Consider the following 19892-nt stretch of genomic DNA (forward strand, 5'->3'; position numbering starts at 1 on the left):
GATCCCCGATTCCCTGTAGTGGTCATCTGGTCATTTAGGGCACTTTTTTGGGACTTACTCGTGAAAAAAAAGGGTCCAGCAAAAATGCCCTAAATTCTCGTTAAAAACGCCTTTCTTTTTTCGATTATCGGCCGAGGACGCCCATCTCTCCTCGGCCGATAACCACGCCCCAGTCCCGCCTTCACCACGCCTCCGACACACCCCTGTCAACTTTGTCCGCATCCGCCACGGAGTGCAGTTGAAAACGTCTAAAATCGGCGTTCGATTATACCGATTTATTCGTTTTTGTGAGATAAACGTCTATCTCCCGATTTGGGTCGAAATATAGGCGTTTTTCTCTTTCGATTATAAGCAGGATAGCCTTCTGGGATTGTAGTCAAAACCCCTTGTAAACTGTTGCCAGATGGGTGGGTTTCCCACCCAATTGGGCTGGTTTTTAAGCCAGGATGCGGGAAATTTTCGAAGGCTGCGGGAAATTGGGCTTCTTTTTCGTTGCAGCTGTGCGGGGTTTGGGCTCTTTTCCGGGGCTTCTGTTGGTCCAATTTGGTCCAATAGAAGTTTTTCCGGGGTGGGGTTAATGACATCATAGGTGATGTCGGGGGCGGGGTTAACGACGTCAGAGGTGACGTCAAGGGCGGGGGTCGGTGATGTTGGAGGCGGGGTCGGTGATGTTGGAGGCGGGGTTTGACTTTGGGTGGGTTTTGGGTGGTTTAGGGCCGATTTTGGGTGGGGAAAATTTTTCCCATCTGGGCAACCCTGATACATTTCTTGTTTTTTTCCCCCATTTTCTGGCTGGATATGTGATCCCCCTCCCCCCCCCCCCCCCCCGGGCTGCATACCACACAACTCAGTCAGTGAAACAGTTCTTAGAAGAAGATCAGTTCCTTTATGACCTCACAATCAGGACACCTAAAGGGAATTTTAGGAATACACAGGCATGGAAAATATTTGAAATTAGAGTAAATACTTTAAAACAAACAAAAAGGTTTAAACAGGTATATTAGTCTTCTCAGCCATTATCAGATACAAACAATTTAAACTGATTTGATTTGATTCATTAATTTGTTATTCAACTATTCTCAAAGCATCATAAAGTTTTACTGTCTTATCACCTCTGTCATACTACCCTCCCCTACCTCCCCTTCCCTTTACAAGCTCTAATAATATATGCAGGCAGCCTAAAACCTAGATTACTCTTTATTATGTAAACCCAGTGCAACTGTAACGTTTCTTAACTGATCTTATGAAGAAAGCATAATACTCAAAAGCTAGTCACAGATTTATTAAGTTTATATCTAAAGCATTCTCAGTAATTAAATTTAATATTTCTTCCTCCTTGTTCCTTGATTCTAGTGGAGCTTGGTAAATGAGAGGTATTCCCATATTCTTTAATCTTAGCATATTCAACATCCTTATTTTATGAAATTCCTTCCTATGGAGTATCCCCTATGGAGGCTAAGAATCTTTGCTAAGATTAAAAAGCATGACTCATGACTTGGAAGCAATTCTGTTCAGTCTAATTAGGAACTTAGATCTGAGCTGGTATGCTTAACTGGCTACCTTAATTAATGCTGGCCTACCTCAGGGCTCTGTAGTAAGGCTTGAAAAACTCCCCCAAAACAAAACAATTATCGGTGTGAATTGACTCATATTTGATTAAATTGCACACACAATTTTTAGCACTTTTTACAGAATTCAGGGATTAGTGTTTCCTAAATAGGATGCTGTATGTGCTTCCGCATTATTGTTTTGCAAGTACTGCAGGCTAATGGAAAAATTACTGATGAAAATCAAGGAAAGGATCTTATTCACTTGACCACAATAGGTAAACAACCTCACAACAAAAAGTGAATGTGAAACAAATTTTTGAAAGTCCTACAAACAGCTCTATCTTTAAAAAAATATACGGTATATTTTTTTCTATTGAAAATACAAAAATAGGAAGAAAAGACCTCATCAAACTGCAGCTGTTAGTTGAAAAAGTAATCATCATTCAGTAAAAACTCCCAAAAGCCAGTATTCAATACTTTTTTCTAATATTTATTAATGTCCAAAACCTTCACAATTCTAAGTATCATTTAAAACGTCATTCAGAGTATCTTCATGTAGATACTGTCCTTCCCCTTGTTTAAAATTGTAAAGCGCTGCGTAACCCTAGCAGCGCTATAGAAATGCTAAGTAGTAGTAGATTTAAAGAGCCCTTGTGCAGCGCTGTTGTCCAATTGGGAAGAGTTTTCACACAGCACAACACTGCATTTTCCCGGGCACAGGAGCAAGACAGTGTCGGTCCCAACAGGGACCCGTTTTGCCATGTGCTTCTTCAAGAGACCTCACTATCTTGCTTCTCTGCCCGGAATAATGCAGTGCTGTTCCATGTGAAAACTTTTCCACGATTGGACAACAGTGCTGCACAATGGCTCTTTGAATCTACATGAAAATAAGTGTTGTACTTTGAGTGACATTTTAAATGATACTTAGAATTGTGAAGAAGTTCCAGAGCTTAAATATTCTTTGAGTGAAAAAATATTTCCTCCAATTTGTTTTAAAAGTATATCCATGTAATTTAATTGAGTGTCCACTGGTCTTTGTACTTTTTAAAAGAGTGAAAAATCGATTCACTTTTACCCGTTCTGCTCCACTCAAGATTTTGTAGACCGCAATCATATTCCCCCTCAGCTGTCTCTTTTCCAAGCTGAAGAGGCCTAACCTCATATGGAAGGAGTTTCACCCTCTTTATCATTTTTGGTTGCTCTTTTTTGAACCTTTTCAAATTCCACCATATCATTTTTGAGATATGGAGACCAGAATTGAATGTAATACTCAAGGTGAGGTCGCACCATGGATAATGAGTGTGACTGTTTGGCAGATTGAATAAACGATTCAGGTATTTATCTGCTGTCATTTACTATGTTACTATCTAAGCTGACTATGAATTAAACTTTAAGTGGCACTGGTTATGAACTAAATTGCACTACTAACTTTACTTAACGGCTTCATGTGCTTGGGAATTACCATCAGTTATTTCTTGGACTGAAAAGAAATGGATTTCCCATTTAGCTAGTGACTCAGATTATCCACTGGCAGAGACAGGATGCTGCACTTGATGGATAAGCTTGTGTGACATACACCGATAACAGCCTTTTGGGAGTTATTGGGGAACCTGACACTTAGTATAAATCACGAAAAGAACAGCACTTTGCCATGGTTTCTTTTCAGGAGAACTAGTGTCAGAATCAAGTGTTGCCACTTATCCCTAGATCCACGCTCACAACGCCCAAATAATAAACAGAACTAATTCCACACCAAAGGTATTATAAAAAAACAAACCCTAGAGTGCTCACTTATTTACAATAGCAGCAAGAACAGAATGAAAATGCAAGTCATAAAAGCAGTGATTGTATCATGAGAACAGCATAGAGTAAACATTTCCCTAAGGCTCCTAATGCGGCCTGTTACTATAAACCTACAGCACTACACAGCTTGGTAGATGATGCAGATGTCTGATGTCAGCTTATTCCTCAGATGGTCGTACAGACATGGAGGTGGGCAGCACTTCAGATGGAATTCAACCCCAATATCCTAGCTTGCAGCCCCTCTTATAGTGAAAAGCTCAGCTGCAAGCCAGGTTGATGACATACATTCTTGGCCTTGCTGTCGAATCACAACAACTTGTCTCCTATGCTGTGGCTCTAGGGGCCACAATATTGTCCCACTGGCACCACAGTGAAGGGCACTCTAAAAATGAGATCAGTGTTTCAGGTATACAAGTGCTTTTCTGGGGTGCAACGGTGTCACTAAGTTCGGAACAATAGGCCTGGGACTTTCCAATACTGATTTAGAGAACCAAAGCATTACATCACATTCATGTTAGCTTAGAGCCATTCTGTCTGAAGAGTGCATTATCCAATAACAACATCTTGTGTCACTCTGCTGCTCTAGCCATTATATCGACTTAGTCACCAAGGAGATTTTCAGGAGTCCTTGGCTAGATGACTGACAGTCCTTGACAAGGTTTTTTGTATTGCAAGGCTTTTGCTGACTACATACATATTCACAGACCTTAGCAACAGGCTTCAGCAGTGAAAGATGGAGTTAGCTAAAGTCTGTATTTTAAAGTTCAGGTTGATAGTGCTGTCTATAGTGTTTTTATGTGGGACCCTTTTGCTCCCATAACCCCCCCCTTTCAAGGGGTTCAGCTTGAAAAAGGAGCTGAGTGGCTTGAAACACTAGCTAAAACACAACAGTGTGCATTTGCTCCATCACAAAAACTGCCATAACAAGGTTTCACAAGTTGGTGTAACTTAAAACACAGCATTTTGATTACAGTTATACATCTAGACTTAATAAATGGGTAGCATAGAACAATGTAAATATGCTTCAAACAATAACGACATAGTAACAGATATATAAGCATGAAAACGTATTATACTTGAACACACAACTACGCAATAAAGCAAAGGTCCTTAACTTGCATGCGAACATAATTTAGTGACTTAAAACTGAATAAGTAACAGTAGATATCCATGGAAGCCAAACGATATATAAATTCATAGAGGAAGAAAAATGCATTTTGTTGCAAAACATGGTTGTAAATGAGTGATGAACTACAGTGTTGGTGTAAGTACTTGATACACCATATTGAGCATCGTTGAATGGCCATTACATGGTGGCCATGGGCTGTCCTTGGCTGTGATACAGTCCATGTGAATCTTCCACTCAACAGAGGAATGATGAGATGAAAAACAATATAATCAAGGTTAACTGTGGCATACAATACACTGCTATAAGTATGTTGCAGAGTCCGTGTCACAGAGGCCATAGACACACATGCTTTTAAGTTTCTGGAAAGGCATGCAGTTCTGAATTTATAAAGGAAGGTATGGTACCTAAAATAACAATATTGCAATAAACACGGGCAATAATGATCAATACATAAGTATTGCAGTGAAGCTGTATTATTGATAGTGAAATGCAAATGTAGGAATAACCTATTCAGGATAGAAACCTACTAGCTCAAAGGTGAGTTATAGTCAGGTACAGTAGATAGTTCAATATTCCTGGAGGGCTCACAATTTATGTTATACCCAAGGTAATGGAGGGTTAAGCGACTAGCATACCATATAAAGGGAGTGGTTGTGTTAGGGGATTAAAACAACACAATGGGAGATGCTACTTACAAGCAGTTAAATATGTGCCTGGTGTAGTCCCCACCCACTTCAAAGAATAACCTGACTTGTTTACTTAGAGCCAATGTTTGTTACAGGATGACATAAGAGGGTGTAAAGGCAATTAACATTGTTCATGGATTACAAACCTCTTTCTATATTCTCAGTCAACTCTGGGGCAAAATGTTTTGATGTAGGTGCCTGTTGAGAATTACTTTTTATGATATGTTTAAAATATATGTACCAATTTGCTATATCCAGATGGAAATATAGGGGTTCATTTTTAAAACAGAAAAATGTCCAAAGAAGGGCTCGAAGTGGCAGATGGACTTTTTTTTTTGCAAAAGCATCCAAATTGCTATTTTTGAAACTCATTTTTAAGACATTTGTATATGCAGTTAAGGGAGCTTGTCAATGTCAAGGGAGCTTGTTGGAGGTGTGTTTTGGGTGGGACTAGGGTGGGCTTACGATTTGGATGTTTTTCTGCAATAATGGAATATTGTAAAAATGTCCAGGGCAAAAATAAGAAGTTTTTGGCTAGACCTGTTTCAATAATTACTAAGGGGTCCTTTTACTAAGATGCGCAGAAAAATGGGCTGCGCTAGTGTAGGCGTGTGTTTTGGGCACGCACAGATCCATTTTTCAGCGTGCTTGTAAAAAAGGTCTTTTTAAAATTTTTGCCAAAAATGGACATGTGGCAAAATAAAAATTGGCACATGTCCATTTTGGGACTGAGACCTTACCACCACCCATTGACTTAGTGGTAAGGTCTAATGCGGTAACCGTGCAGTAATCATCCACGTGCGTAGAATGATGATTACTGCCCAGTTTCTGCCGTGTACAGGAAAATAAAAATTATTTTCCGGTGTGCGTAGTGGACAGACATAAAAAAATGCAATTATCACCCGGGCCACGTGGTAGCCAGGGGGTAACTCCAAATTGACGCATGCAGGACATGCTTACGTGCCTCGGTGGCTTAGTAAGAGGGCCCCTCTAAGTGTCAAAAAGGTGTCCAAACTGACCAGATGACTATTAGAGGGATAAAGGCATGATCCCCCTTAATCACCCAGTGGTCACTGACCCTCTTCCACCCCCCCTAAGAGGTGAAAGTGATAGTACAATCCAGCATCTATGACAGTCTCAAATGCTATAGCCAGTCCTGTTGGAGCAGCAAGCAGGTCCATGGAGTAGCCTAGTGGTCGATGCAGTGTACTGTAGAGAAGAGGACCCAGACCTATATCCCACTCTGGTACACTTGAGCTGGAAAGTGTGAGTGCCCCCCCCCCCCCACAAAATATCTACTGAACCCACATATAGGTGACAACTGCAGGCATAACGGCTATTGTAGTGGTGTACAGTTGGTTATAGTACATTTTTTGCTATTTCTGGAGGCCTCACCATACAATGTAAGTGGACTATGATATGATGTGTACCTGGGACCTTTTATGTGACGTTCACTTAAATGCGCCCTAAGTTGCCCCACTGCTCTGCTGGAACATCTGTGTAGCCAGTCTAGTAACACTGCTGGCCCCCAGACATCCAAATTGCTTGTTTTGGGATGTTTTTCCCTAGGACATTTTTGTTTGAAAATGGCCCTTAAAGATGCTTTGAGCACAAAAACATTTAAAATAGAGTGATTCTTGAACCAAAAAAATAGACATGTTTCTGGATCGAAAATAAGGTTTGGAACTGGATTGTTGGATGTTTTCATTTGGACATCACATCATAAATGCACCACATAATTTACAGATAAGAATAAAAAATAAATGTGATCTTGCGGCCCATACAAAACAGACCTTTTTCACTGATTCTTGCCTTTTACACCATATCTCTGGAACGAATCCTTTCCAGAGAATAAAGATTCTTCATTTATTTATTTATAAAAATTTATATACCACTTTATTGGTATGCAAACATCAAATGTGGTTTACAACCATTCAAAACATAACAATAAAATCACAATGATAAAAACAAACATATAAAAACATAGCATAGAGACATATATACAATCAGTAAAAATTCATAGTAGCTTCTCATCTGTTGCCAGAATTAAAGACCTGAACATTTCAAATTGACTAAACAAAGAGAGGATGAATGCAAGTGTTCTTTTATATTGCTCGTCCAACGTTACTAGAGTATGTTAATCTTTATAAGGTTTTCTGAGTAGAATGTCTATATCTATCTATCTATCTATCTATCTATCTATCTATCTATCTATCTATCTATCTATCTATCTATCTATCTATATATACGTTGCACGGCTGTACAGGATATACACCTGCTTATTTATTTTTGAGCCAAGAGACATTACTATCATATAAAGAATGATCTATGAAAATGGACCAGAATGAGTCAAGTCAACAAGCAGATGGGTGGTTAATTGAGCATCAAAGGAAATTACAAGCTGCCAGGGAATTGGCCAGGTAGTATTCAGCACTGTAAATTGGATGTTAATAAGCAATTATTAGTGCTAATTGGGATTAATTAAGATTTACACGTACAACTCGCTAAGCATATTCTGTAATGTGATGCACATAAATTCAAAGTCGCATAGTTGAAAATGTGGAGTGGCCATGGGCGGGGTGTGAGAATTTCTAAAATCTATGTGCATTGTTATAGAACACATCCACTCTGCGCCTAACTTAGGCATCGGGATTTATGCCAAGTACAACATGGCGTAAATGGTCTTGACCAAATTTGGTCACGTGGAGACGTGCTTGGCATATTCTATATACCATGTGAAAATTTAAGCCTATTCTATAAAATGTAGGTGAGCTTTAGAGAATATGCCTAGCTGTATTTTTTACTGTGTGGAGTGGAATTGGTAGACGTTTGTTTACTCTTTCCAAAAATACTAGGACTAGGGGGCATGCAATGAATCTACAAAGTAGTAAATTTAATACAAATTGAAGGAAATTTTTCTTCATTCAACATGGCTAGAGAATGTGGTAAAGGCGGTTAGCTTAGTGGGGTTTAAAAAAGGTCTGGATTGCTTCCTAAAGGAAAAGTCCAAAGACCATTATTAAATTGACTTGAGGAAAATCCACTTCTTATTTCTGGGATAAGCAGCAGAAAATGTATTGAACTTTTTCGGGATCTTGCTAGGTATTTGTGACTTAGATTAGCTACTGTTGGAAACAGGATGCTGGGCTTGATGGACCTTTGGTCTGTCCCAGTGTGGCAATACTTAGTACTTATGCTCCAAAAGTTCCATTCATTATTCGTATTGCCATTTTTTTTCTAAAAAGTCTTTCCACTTCAGTTTGTAAATCACTGTACAGTAGAGTCTCATTTATCTGACCTTTGCTTATCTAACTGTCCGGTATATGCAACAAACCTTCATTGACATCACAGCATTGTCACTGAGATGTGTGCAGCTTTCCCTTTTCTGGTGTTATGTCCAGTTGAAAGGCAGCAGTGCTAGATAAGATTCTTGGGCACACTAAGGTACTCATTTTCAAAGCAGATGGAAGTCTTAAAATGCCTAAAAAAACATCCAAATCCTGATTTTGGAAAGTCAGAATTTGGACATTTCACACTGCAGTTTGTCTAAATAGCAAGGGGATGTGTTTGGTTAGGTCTAGGGGGGGCCCAAAAGTAAGATGCCCAACAGAGATTTTTGAATGGGTAGAAATGTCCATATCTAAAAAGGACATTTTTACCTACACCTGTCCAAGTTATAAAAGTCATGTCCTAGTCATGTCCAAGTTATAAAAGTTGCTTTAACTCACCAGCTAACCAATGGAGAAATTAAGGCATGACCCGCCTCAATCCCCAAGTAGTGGCTGTCCCCTTCCCTCTCCCCTGAAAGTGAAATTGGGAAGGAAAACCAGAATCTGTCAGCTGCAGGTATTATGGCCATTCTGAACAAGTCCCATTTCAACTTGAAAAAAATAATTCTGAGCCATCCAAAAACAGAAAAATACCTACTTTACCTCAGTATTTGACACCTGCAAGCCTGAAGGCTGTCGAAGTGGTGCATATTCAGGTACAGTAGGTAAGATTTACAGTGGGGTTCAAACCTGTGTCTCTTGGTTTACCATCTACTGCACTAACTACTAGGCTACTCCTTTGTTCTGCAGGGATATCTGTGTGGCCATATTTTTGAAAATGATGCCAGACAGACATTCATGTCCCTGTTTTTTGGTCATGCAAAAGTTAGACATTTCAGTTTGGAAAATGGCTATTCATTTTGGACGTTTTCAGTGCAAAAATGTCAATCTCACAGCCATAATAGAACAGGAGATCTAGACATTTTTCCTGTTCTGGCTGTTAGATGGCCTTTTGTTTTATGAGCAGGACTTTTTTTTGGACTGCATTTTTTAAAAATACCCCTCCATGCTTTTAAACTCTTATTACTATTTCTTCTATTATATTTACTTTTTATTCTTATTCTTAGATACTTTTCACTTAAAACCAAGGGGCCCTTTTACAAAGGCGTGCTGAAAAAATGGTCTGTGGTAGTGTAGACGCGTGTTTTGGGCACAAGCAGAAAAAACTTTTGCTGAAAATGGACGTAAGGCAAAATGAAAATTGGAGCGCGTCCATTTTGGGTCTGAGACCTTACCGCAAGCCCTTGACCTAGTGGTAAAGACTCACACAGTAATGACCTACGCGCATCAAATGCCACTTGGCGCACGTCCAATACGTGCCTCCGAAAAGGAAAATATTTTCTATCGTGGAATTCGGTGCACGCTGAACTCGGAATTACCACCGGGTGCTTGTGCTACCCTGGCTGTATGGCTGATTTGGTGCATGCTACTCGTGCATTAGCCCTCCCGTGCCTTTGTAAAAGGTACCCTGAGTGATGTACTTGGGATGTATTCTGATTTTTTTCTGTTTCTGTATTTTGCCTATTGTATATTTTATGGATGTTCTTATTGTGATTCACCTTGGATAAGGACAGAAAACAAATAATAAATCTAATCTAACCTAATCTAATTCTCCATTTCAGAAAGCAAATGCATGTGAATGTCGTAATTTATCAACATTTTGATTTACAGCTGCTCCTGGGCACATAAAGGTTTTCTAAAAGTGCTCATTTTGGGCAGCAACCCCAAATTGAAAGAACAAAAAGATTTATTTATGGCCACGTGTGCTGGGGGCTTTTTACGGTAAAAAGGGCCCTGGTGCACTGGAAAAATGGCTCCCGCCACCAGCGCAGGGCCCTTTTTCCCACAGCTTGGTGGGGCTAAAATGGCAGACATACCTGTGTAAGTGGTACACACACATAAAAGTTCTGAAATACCCCTTAGCATGTGTAAGTGTTGGTCCATCCATGTGTAAGTTGTTGAGTTTCTCCATTGATGATTTCCACGTGGACACTTGTAAAATGGATGCTACTGCTGCATGTAGCCACAACATCCACTATTTCTGGGATAAGCAGTATAAAATGTTTTGTACTTTTTGGGGACCTTGCCAGGTATTTGTGACCTGGATTGGCCACTGTTGGAAACAGGATGCTGGGCTTGATGGACCTTTGATCTTTCCCAGTATGGCAATATTTATGTACTTATATACACATGCATTACAACATGCCTTTTATAATAGGCTCTACATTGACAGATCATTTTCTAAAATGCTATCCAGAATTGTACATCTCCCAACCTGTATGTATCATTTCCAGTTTCTACATTGTATATAACATGGGCCTTATTAATGTTACTTTATAGGTGTAGGGTGTGATTTATTATCAATTTCCTGGTTCTTCTCTAAATCAGTTTGTTTCAAGTCTACAATTCCCAGCAGTATATCTGACTGGAATTGCCCAATTGTTAATAGCTTTAATTGCATTGCCTCTACTTAACTTTGACTTTAGAATTTTCCCAACGGAATATAATTTGAGCTCATTTCCATGTTGATCTGTTCATGTAGCAAATCTGAGGCTCAGGCTTCTAATAATCCTAGATACTTAAATTGTTCTTGTGCCAATTATTAAAAGAGACTTCCATAAATTAACTGTAAACTATCATACATGATTTTGCCTCCTTTAATTGTCAATGTTACACATTTGTCTAAGTCAGATTTCATTTCTTTGCCTTCACTAAAAATGTGAAAAATCTTTTGATTTCCCATGCAGTTTTAGGCTGTCTATATAGAGAAAATGTTTGTTTGCTTTACTTTGTTTTGACACTTGGTAACCATAGTTACTTTTATGTAGTGTTTCTTAGAGGGATCTTTTCCAGTACAAATAGCTGGGGCGGTAGTGATTCGTGGAATATTCCTTGTCTGATCCTGACTTTATCAATCTCTTCTCCATTTAGCTCCAGGAAGCTATTAATATTTTTAGAAATTTTCAGATACCTTTATTCACTACAAAAATGTCTAGACATGTAGAGTCATTTCATATCACCAAATATTGTGGGTTAATTGAACACTATCCAGCTTATTTTCGAAAGAGAAGGCCGGCCATCTTCCGACACGAATCGGGAGATGGCCGGCCATCTCTCAAGGCCGCAGAAATCGGCATAATCGAAAGCCGATTTTGGCCAGCCTCAACTGCAGTCTGTCGCGGAGCCGGCCAAACTTCAAGGGGGTGTGTTGGAAAGGGTAGCAAAGGCGGGACAAGGGTGTGCCAGGGCGTACTTAAGAGATAGCCGGCTTTGCCCAATAATGGAAAAAAGAAAGCCGGCCCTGACGAGCATTTGGCCGACTTTACTTGGTCCCTTTTTTTTCAGGTCCAAGTCCCAAAAAAGTGCCCGAACTGACCAGATGACCACCGGAGGGAATCGGGGATCATCTCCCCTGACTCCCCCAGTGGTCACTAACCTCCTCCCACCCTCAAAAAAACAACTTTAAAAACTTTTTTTTGCCAGCCTCAAATGTAATACTCAGGTTCATCACAGCAGTATACAGGTTCCTGGAGTAGTTTTAGTGGGTGCAGTGGACTTCAGGCTAGCAGACCCAGGCCCATCCTCCCCCCCCCCCCCCACCTGTTACACTTGTGGTGGTAAATGTGAGCCCTCCAAAACCCACCCAAAACCCGCTATACCCACATGTAGGTGCCCCCCTTCACCTCTTAGGGCTATGGTAGTGGTGTATAGTTGTGGGTAGTGGGTTTTTTTTTGGGGGGGGGGGGTTGGGGGCTCAGCACCCAAGGTAAGGGAGCTATGCACCTGGGAGCTATTTTTATTTTTAATTTTTAGAAGTGCCCTCTAGGGTGCCTGGTTGGTGTCCTGGCATGTCAGGGGGACCAGTGCACTACAAATGCTAGCCCCTCCCACGACCAAATGCCTTGGATTTGGCCGGGTTTGAGATGGGTGTCCTCGGTTTCCATTATCGGTGAAAACCGAGGCCGGCCATCTCAAACCCGGCCATCTCTGACATTTGGCCAGCCCCAACCGTATTATCGAAATGAAAGATGGACGCCCATCTCATTCGAAAATACGGTTGGCCCTGCTCCTTCGTGGCGCCGTCCTCGAAGATGGGCGCCCTTAGAGATGGGTGTCCCCGGTCAAAAATGCCCCTCTATATGTTACAAACATGAAAAAAATGGAGGACAAAGGCCTTAAAAATTGCCAGTGGTGCTTCAGTGCTTTCACTCATAAACTTAATCACCAAGACTGGCAATCACCATTTGCCCAAATACCTCCATATATACACAGTTACTTTATTATATAATCACATGTTCATTTTTAGTACTTTTTGTTATAACTAAAAAACACTTTTATAGTGCATCAGGCATAATTCATATGATCAAGACTTCAAATACACTACAAAAATGCTTTTTATTTATAAGAAAATGTACTAAAAATGAACAGGTGTTAAAGCCTGCTATTTACTGAAGAGTCCATTACAGAAAATGGGCCCTGCTGTAAATGTGTGTTAAATGGCATTATCATATCCTGTTAGTACATGACAACTGTTAGCATAATTTTATAACTGGTCACCTAGGTTAATAGAGCAAGAAAGTGCCTATTTTATAAAAATATTATTAAAATAAACTAGCTCAAATCCAGCAGAAACAGTGCTTAGAACTCTTCTGTGAATCCTCAACCTGAGTTAAATCTCACTGAATTTTTGGAGAGCTCTTTGGAGGTAATAACTGAAAGAACAACTCTTCTAGTGACTTTTGCTCTGGAACCAGATAGAAATAATATATTTTGTTTGTATTTCATTACATGAATGCATCTTTTTGGGGTTCTAAGGTTCACATTTTTCCAGATCTAGCTAGAGACACACAGAAAAGAAGACAAGAATTCTTGGTTTTAAAACCAAGTTGTGTTATAGGCACATTAGCATTTTTAACGCACGTAAATGGTGGACATGCGTTAAACGCTAATGCGCCCATAGCAATGTATAGGCGCATTAGTGTTTAACGCGCCTTAAAATTAAAGGTGCGTTAAAAACACTAATGCACCTTAGTAAACATATCCCCAAAAGTTCTCTCTCTGGGTGGATCTTTTGTGTTTAAATTAGCTTGTAGATGTTTGGTGTCTCTAAGGGGTCATTTTACAAAGGCACACTGAAAAATGGCCTGTGGTAGTGTAGGCGCAGGTTTTGGGCGCACGCAGAATCATTGTTCAGCGCACCTGTAAAAAAGGCCTCTTTTTCCCCCTGAAAATCAAAATTGCCGCGCGTCCATTTTGGGTCTCAGACCTTACCGCCAGCCATAGTCCTAGCGGTAAAGAATTTGGGGGTAATGACCTGTGCACATCTGCTATGTGCACCAGAAAATAAAAAATATTTTTCAGACGTGCGTATCGGACGTGGGCCCAAAATAAAATTACTGCAAGGGCCATGCAGTAATCGGGCGTTAAGTCCATTTTGGCGCATGTTGGGCATGCGTAGGCACCTACATGACTTAGTAAAAGGGGCCCTAAATGCAGTTAATGATGTTTTCTTTGACCTAAAGAAACTGCAGGAATTTATTTCTCATAAGGAGGGTGAAAGAAATGTTTCCTTGAATGAACCCACTTGATATAATATGCTGTTTAAACTGGCTGTGAGTGTTTGACTCTTTCCTGCTGCATAATTGATTTAGATTAATAATAACATATTCTTTTTAGTATTTCCTTGTATCTTGGTCAAGAATATTGTGGACTAAGTTTGAAGGAATGCTTCCTTAATTTTCTTTAAGTTCAATGTATCTTGTATTTTGCTGATTTTGCTAATACATTTATAAGTTTATTCTTTGAATGTAATATTAAACCTATACATAAAAAGTAAACAAAAAAAAAAGAAAGAAAAGAAATTGTGCTTAGATTGAAAATGCAGACATTACGCTTGTTAAACAACAGGTGTAAAGGTTTCTGTGTACAATATATACATAGGCATGTATCATGATTCTGCACACTCTCTACCCAAGAATACTTACCCCCCAAATTCTATATATGACTCAAAGTACATAACTTAATTGGATAATGAGCCAATCAGCACTGATAATTGGGTGGTAACAACCAATTATCAGCACTAATTGGGCTTAATTAGGAGTTAGATGCACATTAGATCTGCGCCTATGATGTTATGCACACATCAGATCTGCACCTAATTTCTACCATAACTATATGGGGGTGTGGTTAGGGGCATTCCAGGGGCATTCCCAGAATGTGTGCTCATAAATATAGAATCATGCCTAAATGTAGGTGTGCAGTTAGGCCTGCTCAGAGCAGGCCTAATTCCAGACACTTACATTTAGGTGCAGTAATGTGCTACACGTGATTCTATAAAAGACGCATACCCCTTATAGAATTGAGCTAAGCGCATTTTTGTTTGTCACCGATTTTGTTGGTGCCATATACAGAATTTGGGTCTTACTGTACGAATACACACCAGCTTGCACCACATGCAATTTAGGCAGGGACTAACATTGTAAAATCTAATTATGTGCAAAACTGTTGTACAAAATTATACAGTTACTATTTTAATCAATTCTCATGACCAAAAACTTTAATTGAAATTAAGATGGGGTATCATACTTGTGCACTACTAATGGCCTACTGAAACAATAGCTGACTTACAAGTAATTTCATCATTTACCCCCATTTTTTATTTATATAACAAAGAGAACGATGCACTTAGCTGCATAACTTTGTTAAAGCAGTGCAATAACTCAAGTCCTGACGTCAGCCTTTCGGCATATGCAATCCACATGTCAAAGGAACTTGAGTTGTAAATCTCTTTCCTTTGTTTTTTTTTTCCAAAATTTACTGATACATCAAATTTTAAATAAGCATAAACATAAACTTGCGATTTTATAATTCTTTCAGGACATTGAGCACTGTTACAAAATGGCTGCTATTATCTTTAAATGCTATTTTTGATAGTCATATAATAACATATGTTAGGAGTAAAAAAAATTCAGTACCATTGTCTGTGGAAGTATGTTGTGGCTATTTAATGAACTGTATATTTCCCTAACATTTCAGGAATATTTCTTTCTGATACATATGAGGCATTTTATCTAACTGAATAATGTAAATATTTGTCCACATTTATTTCTATTTCAGGTTTATTTCCTTTGGTTTCATGCGAAGGATATCATCCAGTCATTCAAAACGCTTGAAAGGTAAATGATTTTCATGTTTTAAACTGAAAGGAAAAATACAGTTTACAATTTACATCAAGAACAAAAGAAAGAACATGGTTCTTTTCCCATTCCCTTGTTACAGCTTTTAGCTAGTTCTGTTTTTGAAAATATGCTATGAAACTACTGGGTTAGAAAGAAATATAAAAATAAATAAATATTTTTGAATCTACTTACCTTCTAAAAGATGGCAATTCTGTATACCCTAATTAGGCTTACCAACCCATTATAACATCTAATATTGTTTTTGTACTATTAAACATGGAGGGGACCCTTTTGTCCTTAAGGTAGTATCTATTAGATTACTTCTCTGTCACTCTCCCTCTACTATGATTCTTTATCGATACATATAGATGGCTCAAAACCTTTGTCCTGCCTGTTCATTTAGGTGCCCTTTTAGTAAGCCATGTAAGCGTCTATGCGCGCCAAAATGGAGTTACCACCTGACTACCGCGCAGCTCTTGTGGTAATTTCATTTTTGACGCGTGTTCGATATGCACGTCTGAAAAATATTTTTTTTATTTTTGAGCGTGTGTAACGGACGCGCACCAAGTGGGATTTGACGAGTGTAGGTCATTACTGCCCGGATTCTTTACCACTAGGTCAATGGCTGGCGGTAAGATCTCAGACCCAAAATGGACGCGGGGCAATTTTGATTTTGCTGCATGTCCATTTTTGGCAAAAAAAGGCCTTTTTTAGAGGCGCACTAAAAAATGGATCGGTGCATGCCCAAAACCCACGCCTACACTACCACAAGCCATTTTTCAGTACGCCATTGGTTCCTTGCTGTCTCTGCTCCGGAACAGGAAGTAACCTGTTCCGGGGCAGAGGGAGCAAGGAACCAACGGAGACGACACCCCCCCAGTCTAGATATAGGGCATTGTTAAAACAGGTCAAAGCCACTTTCATTTCACAGAGAATTCATTCTACTGAAAATTACCTGTGACGGTTATTACAGGTTGTTTATTCTCTTTGCTCTACTGACAACTTTTCTTCTGGGTCTCCTGGTTTTACTCCTGATTATTTTTTGCTTTTCCTCCTTGATAATTTGGCCAGTCTGCAGGGACTTTCTGTGCAGACATTACATTTCTTCCTCCCTCTTCCATTATCTCCCCTCATCCCATGTTGTATTACCTCTATACCTTGTCCCCAAAGTGCCTTCAGTAACTTTACTCCTCTATCTTATTTCAGTCTTGGGCAAATCATTCCCTCTATGAAACTGTTGTCTTGACTCTCTTTCAGCATTCTAGTTAAGCATTCTTGGTTCTCTTTATCTTTTTTTCTGGATATTATTAATTCTAACTTGACCCTAGGGATTGTTCTGACAGTATACTATGGAAACAATCTATACTTAAACTGCTGTTAAAAATATATCATGCATGTCAAAATGGAGTTACTGCCCGGCTACCGCATGGCTTTTGCAATAATTTCATTTTTGGCGTGCGTCCAATGCGCGCGGCCAAAAAATAATTCAGACATGCATATTGGGTGTGCGCCAAATTACATTTGATGTGCGTAGGTCTTTACCGCTCGGTTAACGTGTGAGACTTTACCACTAGGTCTATGGCTGGTGGTATGGTCTCAGACCCAAAATGGACACATGGCAATTTTCATTTTGCTGCACATCCATTTTTCGCCAAAAATTTTAAAAAGGCATTTTTTACAGGTGCGCTGAAAAATGATACTGCACATGCCCAAAGCATGCATCTACACTACCGCAGGCCATTTTTTAGCGTGCCTTTGTAAAAGGGCACCCAGGGAAGCTAACAAACTGGGTAACAGAATAAGAACGGGCAATTTTAATTACCTAAACAATTAGAGCTAGAGCAGTATATAACCAAGAAAATCTTTCAAAACTGCTCTAATCTGTGCTATGTGATCCCTAATGTATTTGATTTTATCTTATAAAAAAATAGTGGAGAAAAAAGACCTCAACCAGGCAAAAATCACCACTATTTAAGGCAGATAGTAATAGCTTAATCATTGTTCAACTCCTCCCCCCCCCCCCCCCCCCGGCATGGTTAATAAGTGAGGTGAAGAAGGCTATTAGAGCTAAAAGCATCCTTCTGAAAATGGAAGAATTGCTGGGCTGTCCCTTGGCAGTAAATCAAACAATGAATGAATTAATTAATAGTCAAACATATTCTCAGAAATTAATTCTATGACAAACATTTGTCTGAAAAGGCTGAAATTATCCAGCCCATACATCATTATTAAGTTATTGTTAAAGAAGGAGACCTCATTTGTTTGTTACAACTGATGACGCAGCATTAAAATAACAAAAAATAGTCCTAGATCCCCTGAAAGCAAAAGTGTATGAAGGCGGAGAGGAAAAAACACTGCATAGGAAAAACTCAGTTGAATAGACTGCATCAAGTTTCAAGAGAAAACAGTATTTCATTACTTCTCACTGGAGTCTTCCATCTGTCCATGTGTAAGGTACTAACTGCATTCACAGAATATATTCAGTCTACATTTTTAAAGGACGTTGAGTTTGGAAAACAGATATTTAGGTCTATGTGTACAGAATTGTAACAGCACATTATAATATGTTTACCAAATGTGAAGCACACTTACAGTGGTTGAAAATATCCATCTGCCTGTGGGGCTCATTTTCGAAAGAGAAAAACTTCTAAAAAGTGGCATAAAACAGCATTTGGATGTCTTTCTTGCCAAGACGTCCAAATCGGTATTTTTCAAACCCATTTTCTAGTCTTTTTTTCTATGCTTTTAATCTGCAGTGTGTCCAAATCTCAAAGGGGCATGTTGGGGAGCGTTAAGGGCTGGATTTGGGCATTCCTAAAACCTGAACGTTTTTCAGCCATAATGGAACAAACCAAAAATGTCCAGGACTAAAACCAAGATGTTGTTAACTACACCTGTTTTAATAACGACACAGCCATAAATGTGCCTTAAATGGCTTGATGACCACTGGAGGAATAAAGAAAATACCTCACCTTACTCTCCCAATGGTCACTGATCCTCCTCCCACCCCCCAAAGATGTAAATTAAACAGTATATACCAGCTTCTATGACAGCCTCAGATGTTATAGCCAATCCTATTAGAGCAGCAAGCAGGTCCCTGGAGTAGCCTAGTGGTCAGTGCAGTGCATGGTGGAGAAGGGGACTCAGGCCCATAATCCACTCTAACTGTTACACTTGTGGTGAAAAGTATGAGCCCTCCAAAACCCAACAAAAACCTACTGTACCCTGCTCCATTACAGCACTGTATGATTATCTCCCAGTTGGTGAGACGTCATATGTGTGTGCCCGATGCAAAGAGTTCCTAGCTCTCAGAGAACGTGTCCATTCTCCTGAGGCTAGAGTAGCAGAATTGGTTGGAGCTGAGGGAGACAGAGAGGTACATAGAGGAGACCTACAGGGATGTTGTAGAGAAGTCCCACCTCCAATCTGGTAGCCTCTACCTTGGAGGGAGGTCTCCTAGAAGGAGAGCATCGCGCTGGTGAAGTAGGAAGTACTCCTGTAGGCAGGACCTGCCCACCAGGGGATGTACTATCCTCTCACACTGAGGATATGTCTCCAAGTGCTGCCCAGGAGGGAAGGGTTAGGACAGCTGTTGTAGTAGGTGATTCGATCATTAGGCATATAGATAGCTGGGTGGCTGGTGGATGTGAGGATCGCCTGGTGACTTGCCTGCCTGGTGCGAAGGTGGCAGACCTCACGCGTCACCTAGATAGGACTTTAGATAGTGCTGGGGAGGAGTGAGCTGTCTTGGTACATGTGGGTACCAATGACATAGGAAAATGTGGGAGAGAGGTTCTGGAAGCCAAATTTAGACTCTTAGGTAGAAAGCTCAAGTCCAGAACCTCTAGGGTAGCATTTTCTGAAATGCTACCCATTCCATGCGCAGGGCCCAAGAAACAGGCAGAGCACCGGAGTCTTAATGCGTGGATGAGACGATGGTGCAGGGAGGAGGGTTTTAGATTTGTTAGGAACTGTGCAACATTCTGGGGAAGGGGGAGCCTATTTCTAAAGGATGGGCTCCACCTTAACCAGGGTGGGACCAGGCTGCTGGCATCTGCATTTAAAAAGGAAATAGAGCAGCTTTTAAACTAGAAATGGGGGGAAGGCTGACAGTCGCTCAAAAGTGCATGGTTCGGGATAAGGTATCTTTCAAAGGAACCACCAAAACAGGGAAGATAGGGTATCCTGATAGTGAGGTTGCAAAACAGACCATAGTA

The 19892-nt window shown here is 40.0% G+C and overlaps 1 protein-coding gene across 1 annotated transcript in view; it reads left to right on the forward strand.

The window, feature by feature from the left end:
• Nucleotides 1-19892, forward strand: part of OTOP1 (otopetrin 1) — a 106063-nt gene that overhangs the window by 40798 nt on the left and 45373 nt on the right. Inside the window, exon 4 of the mRNA XM_030192600.1 lies at nucleotides 15614-15672. Coding sequence (XP_030048460.1) covers nucleotides 15614-15672 — 59 coding nt within the window. The remainder of the gene's footprint in view (nucleotides 1-15613; nucleotides 15673-19892) is intronic.

Source organism: Microcaecilia unicolor, chromosome 2 (genome assembly GCF_901765095.1).
Source record: "Microcaecilia unicolor chromosome 2, aMicUni1.1, whole genome shotgun sequence".
Taxonomy (NCBI): Eukaryota; Metazoa; Chordata; class Amphibia; order Gymnophiona; family Siphonopidae; genus Microcaecilia; species Microcaecilia unicolor.